At 42.5% G+C, this 13,433-nt stretch overlaps 1 protein-coding gene across 1 annotated transcript in view; it reads left to right on the plus strand.

Annotated features, from left to right (window-relative positions):
* Positions 1 to 13,433, plus strand: part of LOC149933070 (uncharacterized) — a 165,848-nt gene that overhangs the window by 141,464 nt on the left and 10,951 nt on the right. The window contains exons 10-13 of the mRNA XM_090156959.1: positions 4,187 to 4,618; positions 12,846 to 12,955; positions 13,035 to 13,116; positions 13,186 to 13,361. Coding sequence (XP_090013085.1) covers positions 4,187 to 4,618; positions 12,846 to 12,955; positions 13,035 to 13,116; positions 13,186 to 13,361 — 800 coding nt within the window. The remainder of the gene's footprint in view (positions 1 to 4,186; positions 4,619 to 12,845; positions 12,956 to 13,034; positions 13,117 to 13,185; positions 13,362 to 13,433) is intronic.

Below are 13,433 nucleotides of genomic sequence, written 5' to 3' on the forward strand. Positions count from 1 at the left end.
AAGAGGATGAAAGGCCGTAAAGTAAAGCCGGACCCAGGCCGGATCGTATTTTGGACGTAAAAAAAACTATTTTTACACTGTCGGCTTTTGTAGGGGAAAGGGAAATAAACTAAAAAAAGTTTTGACGATCAGAAGGAATATAAAATGTAGAGAGCTTCAGCGAAGTCGCGCGGAATTTTCGAATGGAACTTGAGAATGTTTCGAAAGCGTTGCCAAGATACGTCGACGAACCGTCGGTACAGCGCGCCCAAAGCCTACAGAAGCCTAGCGTTCGGGCGCTTAACTTCTAAGTATAAATAAAAGAGAGATAAAAGTGTCATTTGCCGATTTACGCGGGCCTTCAAACCCCGCTCTTAAAAGTCTCAAAAATGCCTTTCGCGTTTGTAACTTTTGGGAGTCCACTTTTTTTCGAGTGCCGCTTCCCCCTCGTTACTCTTCGCGGGTACAAAGCGAACTCCGGAAAACCCTAAAACCAATATTCGACAGTCCCCTTTTGTAGTTGGCGACGTGTTCGCCTTAATTGGCGAGCGTTATCTTATTTATCAAGTAACTTCCGTCTTAGTATTAATCAATCCCGCCTCGTATTAATATATAGATTCGTTTGTTTCTGTTCCACGCCCTCTTCCGCCGTAATGCGGCCGAATTATGGGCTGCGGGCTGCGCCTATTTGTCCTCGTACGCCAAACCTCGGGCTGGACCGACTATCGCCGCTCGGGGTCATACCGAAACTCCGCTCCGTTGTTTACCCTCGAATATATCGCGGCTCCTTTGATAGCCCGCGTCTCTAAAGCGTTCATAACGCGTGGTACTCTTCGCAAACTTTACCTTCTCTCCCTCTTCTCCTAAACTGTAAAGTCGAGTCGCGAATAATTAAAAACTATCGAAAGCGAATAATGACGTATTTATTATACGAAGATCTTCGTTTGATGTTCCGGTAGGAGATGTTCCGCGTTCTTCCTGGCAGCCGGAGATAATTAATTCCAATTAAGCGTGTTCCTAGCTTCCATCAATATTGGCTCGTTAAATTTTACTTTGGCGCCGCCAAGGTCGTTCACTTCGTCACCAATTCCCGCGATATCGGTCACCGCTACTTTTCCCCCGAATCAATCTCTCGCAAAATTGAATCATCGCGACTTACCAAATCTACGAAATTCTATATTTTTTTGCCGAAAAATGTACCCCCAAGAGCGTCGTCTCGCGACATGCCTTTAGATCACGCTTTCGATTCGATTAGAAAACGTTTTCGCGTGTCTGGTAACACTGCGCGCGTGCCTTTAAGTGGAATACGAAATGGCTCCCCCGGTAGCCCTGCCGTATCGAGAAGAACCCTCCGCCTATATTACTTTAATAAGATTGCTATTCCCTTTGTCGCGCGCCTCCCTCGAAAATATCACGCTAAGAAACAAGCTAGCCACGACCATAACCAGGGTTGCCACGGTACCTGGAATTTCTGGAAAAGTCGGGGAATTTGAATATGGGTATACAAATCAGGGAAAAGTCAGGGAGTTTTAAAAATTAGTCTAAAAGTCGGAGAATTTGAATATGGGTATACAAATCAGGGAAAAGTCAGGGAGTTTTAAAAATTAGTCTAAAAATCGGGGAATTAATTAATTTCGGTTGAAATTAGGAAACTTTTACTAAAATATAGGATAAAAAATACAAAATATTGGCACAAAATAAGTCAGAGAAAATATCCAGAGATGGTCAGGGAAAACCTGGAAAAGTCGGGGAATTTGATTTTGAAAAAACTGTGGCAACCCTAGTAACTTCGCGGTCTTCCGAAACAATCCAACTACGTCGCGTAATCAATAAGGTTCCGTCGTATCGGGTAAAGTGTGGGAAACGCGAAGCATGTAAAAGCGGGGGAAATATTTTGTCCCTTTTTCGGCCGTTTGATGTCTATCTAAAGTCGCGTCGGAATAATCAACCCGCTTTTTGGTCGCCGGGGCCCTTCGCCGACGGATCTTCCAAATTTTAGCATAGAAATTGTCCATAAAAACAAGCTTTTTACCACACCAGGAATCGCGAAGTCGTACCAAATTCCCCGAGAATGGCGTCTCACGCGTAAAACTCCTTCTCAATGAGGACGCTCTCTTATTCGTCGGACGAAAATTCGGAACTTTCGCGTAATAATAATCATCGTTAAATAAGATGAATTTCCTCGGACGCGAAAAGTCTACGGGACATTCGGCTAAGTTTCGCTGAGCTCGGAAAACCTAATCGCCTAATTCGTTTTGAAAAGTCGAAAGAAAACGTTTTTGGAGATGCGCGGAATTAATTAAAAGTTTTTTCCCGCAGTTGAGATGAAAAATTGTCCGAGGCCTCGTTTAAACCGCGAGCCTGATTTTTCCCTTTCTGTCCATTGTTTTCCGAAATGGCTCGGATGGGGAGTCGGCTACGGCCTTCGTTTCGGAAATAGCGTAATGCGTTTTAGGGGGCTAACTCTAATGAATGGTTCAAACCTCTCCCTTTTTAAAGAATCGCTCTTCTAATCGTTTTCGTACTCGAATGGTTCTTCTTCTTAATCATTTAACTTTTCTCCTTTTCGATCCTCTACTTTTCGGCGAAGGGAGGCCTCGGGTGCGCCCTTCTTACCAAATTCCACCAAGGTTCTCCTCAATTTCCGCAAACTATAGCGCCGTTCTTAAGGCTCTCGCTTATTTGTCGGTTGAAGGGAAAATTATACATTTGTTGTCCAGTGTTTGTGTTTGACTAAACGTATTTACATTTTATAAGATTGATCCGTCTTATTTTTTTTAAACCAGTAAATAACAGTTCGTACCTAAGGCACCACCTAAGGTCATCTAGCTTCTTATAATGCCTTTAAACAGGTGGCCGGGTGGTGAGCTAACAGCTCCCCTATACACTCACTATTACCATTAACTTGAACAAGTTTTTATGGAAGGGGGAAGCGAAGAGCTCGGTGGAAAACCCCTTAAACCAGTGGGGAGAGAACTCGCAAACTCGACGCGGAAGGAGTGGTTCCGAGTTTTCACCCAGTGCCACAAGCTGGGATGGTAAACGGAAGATCCCGGCGGTAGTCGATTCTCGACTTCCGAGAATTTGTAGCGAACTACGATGGGCAACAATGTTCGTCAATCGGCCATCTTATTCTTTTTCTGAAATTTCTTATCGGCCGTCTTCGGCGATTTCTCGGTTTTGAATGGAATTCGCTGACCTAATGAAATTGGACTGCCAAAAAAAACCCGTCGAATTCGTGTAGGCGAAGAGAAAAGGAAGGCCTATACCTCGGTTTAATAGTATTACTTCCACCAAAATAGCTTTTTCTTCGAGATATACTCGAACTTGTCCAAATCCGAACGTCTATTGAAAAAGGCGGCTCTTCCCCCTCCGCGCTCGTGTTGGGCCAATAAACGGAGAAATGGTGTCGCCGGATTGATAAGACCTCGCCTTCCCCGTACACTTTATTCTTGTTTATTAATATTGATCATTTTCAGTATTTACGCTCGGTCGATTTTGAAACGTAATTGGATTTCTACGGACTATCGAGACCTTTACGATTTCGACATACCTACGCTACATTCTTTGGGCTTTCGCGATCTTATCCCGCCGAGTACCATTTCGGTACGGTTCAATTATTCGTCTCGTAATGAATTCGTAATGATAACGCGACGACAACGTACATTTCGTAGCGCGCCTCTTGACCTTTCAATTTTAGAAAACCCACGCGTAAAGAAGGGGCTTTTCGCTCGAGGCGAATCCGAATATAATTCGATAATTTTGACCTCCTTTGCCTTTTATTTTTAGATAATCGTTCGTCGCGTTGACTATAAATATAAAACGACCTTCGCGAAATTGTGGCTTTTCAATTTTTGCGCGTGCTAGCTTCGCCGATGGCTCTGACACCGGGGAGGTGAAAATATATGTTTACGCGCACTCTCGAGCTTTTATTAACGCGCCTTTGTTCGCGGGAAGGCGTACGTACAAATCGAATTAGAGTTTGGCTTATTTACTTCAACGCGCGCGTGGAGTCGGTCAAGGGGAATAATATACCGATTGAGAACGACGATAGGATTGCGTCGTTGTCCGTGACGGGTGGCTGCGGGGTTGGCCGTGTCTATCTATTTGGCGGTACTCTATCGAACGAAATATTAAACGTTGCGTTAAGAGAAACGACAATTAACGGCCTGGTTTTAATATAATCTTGGCGTTTTAATCGTTTCAGGCGGCGTCCAGTCGCAGAGTCGCGGGCGTTCGACCGGAACCCTGAGGAGCTCCATCAAGAAAGTGGCCCCTCCGGTGGTGCCCAACAGCGAGACGTCGCCGCAACCGGCTCACGCCACTGGCGGGGTCATGGCGGACACCAAGGTCCACCGCCACTCCAACTCCAGCTTCTCCAGCGGCTACGGCAGCCTGATTGGCAGCCTGCAAGCGTCCTCTTCCTCGTCGTCGTCCTCGTCGTCCTCGTCCTCGTCTTCCAGTAGCAGCTATTCTTCCGGGGCCGCTGACCGCGGCTCTTGCGGCAGTTTCGGTTTGGACGAACCCTGCGGACCGCTGACCCCCGTCCACCTGAGCGGCGGCGTCCACCACCATCCTCACCCCGCCGTCGCTAATCACTTGATACAGGACGTCAGGGGACCTCCTTCGCCCGCCAGAGGTAAGCCCTATCCACTTCCCGAACCTTCTTCTTTTTATATACCCTCCTCAACTAGTGTCTTTTACGCCGTTAGGGTCGTCTTTCCTACCTAAATCGACAATGACCCCGCGCAACCGCCGAGCTCCGCAATCGGGTGAAGTTTGCGCCGTCCGTTTCCGCGCTCTCCTTTTGCTCCGTCGGTTTGATCCTCCATCTCGATCTAGCTTTACGGGTTACTACCCGTATCAGGTCGTTACCGTTTCCCTTCGCTCTCTCGCCCGCCAAACTTCCTAACTCACCTCGCTCTTCTCCGCCGTCAACTTTGATCTCCCCGTTTTATTTTTATCGCGCCATTATAAGCGCTTATAACGTTTTTACGCGTCCTCAGTGTGGTCAATGTGATAGTTGTCCGTACAAATATTAAGGCGAGGAAATTACATTTTTGCCAAATAAATGTAGCCTTTGAATTTCATACGTGGTAGCGCTAGTAGGCCAAACTCTTCAGTTGACTTCTCCGTGAACGCGGGTGTTGCGCGAGAGGCGCAATTTTTACATTCGCTTCCTAGAATGATAGAGGGATTTATTAAAGTCCGATATCTTTATAGCTTTCCTCGCAAAATAGCCTAAGCGAAATATTTTCGGTTGGTCGGTAACTAGACTTAAGAAGACAGCTACAATCTATATTAGAGCTAAAGCGGGTCAACTATAGGTTCAGCATTCGTTTTATGGCATTATTTTCCTTAAATCCAGTTCGTAATACTTAAAAGGACAAACTTCTAAACGCAGGGTGACCAGACTTCCTATATTTTATAATTTTCCCTATATTTCGATTGTCTTACTATAATTTTCCTATTTTTCGATATATTTTTCGTACTTCACGCTTTGATTTCAATATAGTTTTGAAGGTCGATAAAAGGCGTTCAAAAACAGTCAGCCTTTTACTAAAACACTAATATCATTGGCTTTTACGGCTGGCTGCTGTTTTAAAATGAAAATTTGATATTACCTGAATTAATGACTTTTAAAAGTCGCTTGATAACTTAAGCCTAAGTTGGTGTCTTGGTTATTAGCCTAGCTGATAATTATTATTATATTAATCTAGTCACGAGGGCATTGATGTTTTCATATTAAATGTAATATTTCTATTCAACCAAAGTTCCTTTAAAAGCATTTGTTTTATATTAAAATTATTCCTATAATCTCCTCTAAATTTTCCTGAACTTTCCTATAATTTCCTATATTTACACAAAATTACTGCTATCATTTCCTATAAAATGACTAAATATTCCTGTGGTCACCCTGTAAAGGGACAGCGTCGACGCAAATAATCGCCGTTAGGCCTAACGCAACGTTTTATGCGTCGAAGCTCTCCGTCGATTCGGGTTTGCCCTCTTCCAAACCAGCCCTTATATCTGGCACCGCTCTAAGCCCAAGCGGGCTTTTTTTTAGATTCATATTACAGTAATAGGAATTATCCAACCTAACGATACAATGTGGTAAATCATTGACCCCCACTGACCCATTGACACGTGTGTGTTACGCAATGTATATTTCATTCGCGCCTTTTATATTTTTTATTGCCCAGGCGTAACATTTTTTATATCGATTATTTGGTCTCGGTCCTTTTCCTGCAAAACCGGAAACGCGTTGGCGACTTCCGTTTCCCACCCGTTTCCGACGCTCTACCACCCGCAAGATCGCCGACTGCTCTTCTCGCAGCCGGAGAGGGGAAAGCCTGGTCTTCGGACGAGTCGTAACCGATTCATTCCTTCCTTTTGGCAAAACTTCGCTAGTATCTCTACTCTAGCCTACTATATCTAATTCCTTAGGCGACTTTACTTCGCTGCCCGCTCGAGCCAAGCTACCGAGTGAGCGTCGCTCCTAAGTCCGTGTTCGCCTTGTAACTTTAAATAGACGTTCCCATCGCGGTATTCTTCCAATAAAAAGTTTTATAGGCTCTCGATTCTCAGTATCATTGTCTCTTTTTCTATCAAAAGAGAGAGCGAGAAAGTTTCGTTCTATTATCTCTTCCTTTACTCCGTCTCTGGCGTTTGAACCCGCTGAAAGAAATTGAATCCGAAAAAGGTGGCTCCGCTAGTACAGCGCGTGGCCCCTAGCCACCCCCGAATTCGGAGGCTGTGTGTGAAGTTGATGGTTAGAAGAAGAAAACGCCTCTGAGAGAATTCGATAGAAGTTCGCCAAGTTTAACGGGGGTTTTCCTATTTCCGATATTGCCAAATCCATCCTTGTATACGCGGATCAAAATATTCTCATAGGAATATTGGAGTATTGATGAAAAATACATCGTGTAGACTATCGAAATAAATGTATACCTTATAATAGGGATAGGGTTAATATTACTTCCGCTTTGAAGAACCCGCATCTCGCTATTTTTCAATAAGGCGATCATCCTATCCGAGGCTGGTACGAATGTGATAGAGATTTCTGTGAGAACGGAAGACATTTTCTGTTACATTATCACCCTTTCTAGATTCGTCGCTAAAGCGCTATTGTCACGAAGAGGAAACTCGTACCGATAGATTTATTAGCTTTCTTTGAGTCGTCAATTATATCCGCGATGCTGTCCCGTCCGTAGCCCGGAAAAGACAACAACGCGTAAACAATTTGTTCAGGACCTTACATTCTGCTCATGGTCTGTGGACCAAAATTGGAGATTTCTTTAGTATCCGGAATAGACGATCTTTTTCATTTTAAGTTACTTCATCATTTATCGAGGGCGTCATTCGTGGATTATAAAAGTCGCAAACTGAAGCTTAAAGACGCGGAATGTAAAATTATACCATTTCTGCCAACGTATTTCATGAATTTTAATTTAAAAAAAATTCTATAATATGTTTTTTTTTAAGATGTAATTAAGTCCTAGACCGAAAATTTTGCTATGTAATTCGTAGGAATACGAGATACGCTAATTAGTAGCAGTCAAAATGTTTTTATCCAGACAGTCTACCTAGGCTTATATTTCTCGCGGCGCTCGGGATCCGGCGGGTATAGGGCCTCTTGAGAAATTTGAATTTCAAAGTCACTCGCAGCCCTTAATTAGGAATGTGGAAAGAAATTTTTAAAGTAGCGCCGTATACATTTTAGAGAAAGTTTTAAGGTATATAATATATTCAAATAATAATTAAAGCTGGCATCGAGGCGAGCGCCTGCAAACTTAATTACGCTGCTATTTTTCAGTCGCTTCGTAAAAGAATTGGAAATAAATTTAGCCTAATTTTCTCCGGAAACTCGTTAAAGCGTTTAGATGGCATTTCGGGACGAGAAGAAAACCGATGAAGACCGCCTCTAATCGAACTGTCAACTGAGCCCGGTTTAGTGGTTTGGCAGCTCCGTTTGTTGTTCGGAAACCCGAGCCTGCGTAATGAACTATTCCCAATTTACATTTTAATTCGAAATTAAGCGTTCGGTTAAAATTTTAATTGGCCAATTAATACGGATTCCCTTCCCACTTTCTACTCGCGAATGCTTACTTTTTTTCAACAAGATAAAATTTCGAAAGATAAAATATTTAAGTTTATACAGCGAAGTCTTATAATAATATTTCGTTTTCTTTATAACAACAAATTTAGGCAACATTTGCATAAATTGTCCAATTAAAACGAATTCCGTCCCCACTTTCCGCTTACCAATGTTTACTTTTTTTCAACCAGATAAAATTTTTAAAGTTTAAAATATTTTAGCTTTATACATCACGAAACATAACTGGAGATGTGTGACGTAAGCCTATACAATCGACGGACCCAAGTTCTGTTCACGCTGAAATGACGGACTTCGACTTTGGGTGGGTTTAGTTGACCCCCCGCCCTAACGTATTTTTCAAAAACTAACTAGTTGATTAAATAGCATCCATTTTGCACCATCAATTATGCATTATGCGCCAGGCTCGAATAACCCCCGCCCCCTTTCACCATTCTCCCATGAAAATGTTGCCATTCACAGGCAACATTATGCACCACATTCGAATTATTGGGACCATACAGTTAAGGGAAATATTTATTTTTAAATTTTGGGCTTTTAAATTTTTCGAAATAAACCAATCGCCCTAAAAATGGCGCCAATCAAATGATTATGAAACCAGGAAAAAAATATTTTTAATTATTTCTATAATTAAATAAATCATTTTACCAAAAATAACTTTGGAATGTGTATTATTCGAATTATCTTCTTAGTATAAGAAATTTGCACTTTCTTTGAATTATTTCGTGGGGCACTGCGGCAGTTTCACGCCAATAGCACCCGGATACTGTTATTGACATTGTTTGTCGCTGTAATTCAAGCATTGCAAATAGTTTTATTTTGTAAAAACACGGGGACACTTTATAGGCGTTGGATTAAAATTAAGTGCTGTGCAATTTTTGAAAGGAGGGTTATAAGAAATAGAGAAAATGCGAAATCCGACGAGAAATCCCGGAATCCATCGAGAAATCTTGAAATCCAGCGTGAAATCCCGCATTTTTAGTGAATGTCCGACCCCTCGGGTTAGCTACATTCTCTGACAAACTCCAAATAACATAGGTTTGAAGATTTATTATCGAAAGAACATCCCACCAACCGTCCCGTGGTTGTAATTGGCCCCAAGCGCGCGTTTCTAATACTAATAAAATAATTCGAATAATGCACATTCCAAAGTTATTTTTGCTGAAATGATTTCATTTAGTATTCGAAAGAAAAATTATTCATTTCTTTGTTTTATAACGGGCTTTAAAAGATTACGTTTTTCCGTTAACTAGTATAGTGCATAATATAAAGGTTAGTTTTTGAAAACTGTTAGGGGGGGGGGGGGGACCTAACCCACCATTTGACTTTACCTGTTACAAGTACCTTATATATATATCTCTCTCTCTCTTAAAAGAAAAGCCGAGGGGGTAACCACTAGGTTTTTTACTGTACATCGGACTACAGATTACTGTCTTGGTACTACAAAAATATTACTTGTATTACACGTATTACTGAATATTGATTGTATTACCAATTATTACCCCGTACTGCCATATATTACACATTGTATTACACGGTATTACGCAGTATTACAGATACTACACAGTATTACACTATACTACAATTACTGAAAGGAATTTAACTGTATTACGCAGTCCTACAAATTTTTAATGATAATTCCAAGAACGTAAATATGTATAAGAACGTTAAACGATCATATTGGCATCGCTTAGGCCATGATCAAGGCTATAGCCTTGGCCATGATTCAATCGGTTACCGAATAACTCCGCCCAAAAAACCGCGTGCGGCGCGCGCTAAAGGTTAAAACCGTTTCTAGTTCAAGCGCGCGCTGCACGCAGATTTTAGGGCGGAGTTATTCTGAAAGCGATTGCATCATGGCCCAAACGATGCCTTTTGTTCAACGTTCTTATACATATATACGTTCTTGGTATTACCGTTAAATTCCTTTATGTAGTTATTTATGCCTAGGGAGAATGTCTATGTCGAGACGTTTTTTAGCTTTTCTCTCAATCCACCCGTTGGTCCCCCCAGTACTCTCCGCCGCTTAAAATAAATAAAAAAAAGTCCTGGTATTTCATTGGTATTTAAATACGGCACTGTGTTCCCTCTGTCTTTCCTAAATCGAATTTGAAAAGTATTTTCCCCTATATTTCCAATCTTACTTAGGTATTACCCAAAATCATTTAATGAGTTTAAAATATTATGCAATAATGTACTGTACTATATAATACTTCATCTTAATAGATAACGTACTACACTTACTACGCGCAATATTACTTGATATTACACAGTATTACAAGGTAATTCACCGTATTACACAATAATTCACCATATTACAATACTAGGCTGTATTACGAAGTAATTTGTAGTATTTATTCGTAATGCAAATAGAAGTGTACACCTACTACACGAAGTGGTTACCCCCTCGAGAAAAGCATTTAGAATATCCATTAATGATTACAATAGATAGAAATTTCCGACAAAATGTGTCGCGTGTATTACTTCATATTACTTCAGGGCTGTCAAGGTACCTGGGAAACCTGCAATTCCCGAGGGCGTAGTCACTTAAATATTTTGTACACCTGATTACTGATTTTTCAACAATCGGTGATTTCCAGTGATTGCTCGTAAGTTTTCGATGATTTCCAGTGATTGCTCGTAAGTTTTCGATGATTTCCAGTGATTGCTCGTAAGTTTTCGATGATTTCCAGTGATTGCTCGTAAGTTTTCGATGATTTCCAGTGATTGCTCGTAAGTTTTCGATGATTTCCAGTGATTGCTCGTAAGTTTTCGATGATTTCCAGTGATTGCTCGTAAGTTTTCGATGATTTCCAGTGATTGCTCGTAAGTTTTCGATGATTTCCAGTGATTGCTCGTAAGATTTCGTTGATTTCCAGTGATTGCTCGTAAGTTTTCGTTGGTTGCCGGTGATTATTTTAAGTGAATTCCCGTGATTACCTATGATTTGTACACCTGATTACGTAAGTGACTACCCCCTCGGGAATTCCTGGTAAATTCAGGGAATTTTAATAAGGGTCTAAAAATAAATGAAAAGCCAGGGAATTATGGGTCTAAGATATCAATGAAAAGTCGGGGAATTTTAAAAATTAGGCTTAAATTCAGGGAAATGTCAAAATTTAATTTCAGTTCCAAATCGGAAACCTTTCATAAAATTTAGGGTAAAAAAATGTGAAAAAACTGGTAATACTTTTAAAAACATGTATTTAGCTCGGCTTTATTTTTCTTCCGAAACGTCTTTTAAATACTTAACTTATTTAAATTATCACAGCGGAAGTAAATGTTTAGGGAAATGGACACTTATCTCTACTTCCGCTGTTATTAATAGTGATCATTAACGTCGCTTTTTAGTATAGGACAGCTCTAAAAATAATAATAGACTTATCGTTTTGGTACCAAGTGTTAAGGTTAGTACGCGTACTAATTTGGTATTTTATCAGCGAGAAAAATACGAGCGAAATATTTAAGGCACGAGTTCAACCACCTTGACCCTGGCTACATTCCGAAAAGAGAAACGCGGTTGGCTTTTGGGGGTGATGTCTGACAGGCGAGACTGCGGGACATCTTTTTCCGCTCGGACGGATTCCCCAGTATCTAATTAAAGGAGACATTATCCGTCCCGACATGTCCAAGAAGTCTTCATTAGGCCTCCATTCAATAAGCGTATTTCCTTAGGAGACATCCGTACATTCCCCGGCCACTCGTACATTAAAAGGGGGGACGTACTCTATACCGCGATGCTCGTGTTTAGCCAACAGTTCGGCTAGCGCCTTTGGACGGGGTTAAGGCTACGCGCTCGACCTGTCCCGCCCTCTTGTTTACTTACTGAAATTGAGTAGCGCGCCCGTTAAACACGGGCCATAATGCCAAGCACGAATGATCAGCTCTCGGTGCAGCCACCGAAAGTAGTATCGCTGTACCCGCGTTTCGTGCCATTCCGCATCCGTGAATCGCGTAATTACGCGCGCAACCCCCCCTTAATTAAAGGCTTCAAAAGTCGCATGATGACTTAGGCCTAAGGTGGTGCCTTGGGTATTAGCCTAGCTGATTATTATTATTATTATTATTATTATTGTTCGTACCACTACCCGCTGTTGGAAATTAATCTATTGTACCTATTTCTGCCGCCCCCCCCCCCCCCCCGAGTCTATATCGCATTCGCTTATCGACGCGGACTCCATAATTATTTTATTAAGCCTCGGTCCACCATGCGAGAAATTTATACATTTTTTTTTTACTTTTATTAATTTTCGTTATCTTCCGATTTAGCAAACTCGCGCGCGCTACCCTTAGTATTTATTCCGAAAAAACCCTCGGTTTTACGACCCTCGCCTTGATTGGCAATAAAATAATCAATATGTATGTTTACGACTGATTCTACGGCTCGTTTATTAGATGGTAAGTAAAACCAAGATTGCGTTCCGGTTCGTAGAATATGAAGCCCCAACTTTGGCTTCCGTTTTGATGATTTCTCGTTGATATTCTCCGCCTACGCGAAGAGAGAGCCCTTGATCGTGGACGGGTGTCTTCCCCTTTACCGAGAGGGGGGGGGGGGATGTTACACGAGGAAAGGCGGAGGGGCGAGGTTTCGCTTTTGGGGAGTCACGAGGCGAACCGGGTGCTGCCGACGTGTTCTCTTAGCCCTTCGGCGTTCTTGGTAAAACATGCCGTATGATAAACACGACCGTTATAGTTTACGTAAAGGTTTCCTGTCGGCTAAACTCGTTGGACTATTTGTTTATTATTGCAGTTCCGTCAGAAGCCGAGGCGTACGCGGCGGCCCACCGACAAGCGACCCAGTTGTCTTCACCGACCCGACCTCAGAGCGTCTTCAACTTTCCACCCGCCGATGGCCACCTGGTGGGTTTCCCTTCTTGTCCGCCAATTCCCCCGCGCTCTCCTCACTTTTTTGCTAATTATTGTAATGAAATCTTCGCAGAGTTACCGAACCCGCGTGCTGGTTCACCCGAGGCCCGGTAGCTCGCCGAGCACTCCGGTCAAAGACACCAACCGAATACTAGGTACGCTCGTGATTGTCAATCTTAATTGATTCCGTGGAAATAACGTAAGTGACCCGTCGATTCTTTCAGGATTCGGCTCCGGAGCCGTCACCCCCGCTTCGTCCGAGGACCAGGGCATCGACGTCATCACCCCTAGCCCGGTCAGCGTGATTGAAGGCCCCATTGTGGGGGGTCTTCAAGGGGCCAACGATGCCGCCAGGAACAGCAACACGAGCCTGGACAGTGGCCGAGCGTCCGTTGGGAAAGTAATCAAAACCTTCGTCATCCTTCCCCACTTTTACCCTCTCCGTAATCGACTGACGGAACAAATTGTAAAA

This window comes from Leiobunum rupestre, chromosome 8 (assembly GCF_980474605.1).
Source record: "Leiobunum rupestre chromosome 8, qqLeiRupe1.1.hap1, whole genome shotgun sequence".
Lineage (NCBI taxonomy): Eukaryota > Metazoa > Arthropoda > Arachnida > Opiliones > Sclerosomatidae > Leiobunum > Leiobunum rupestre.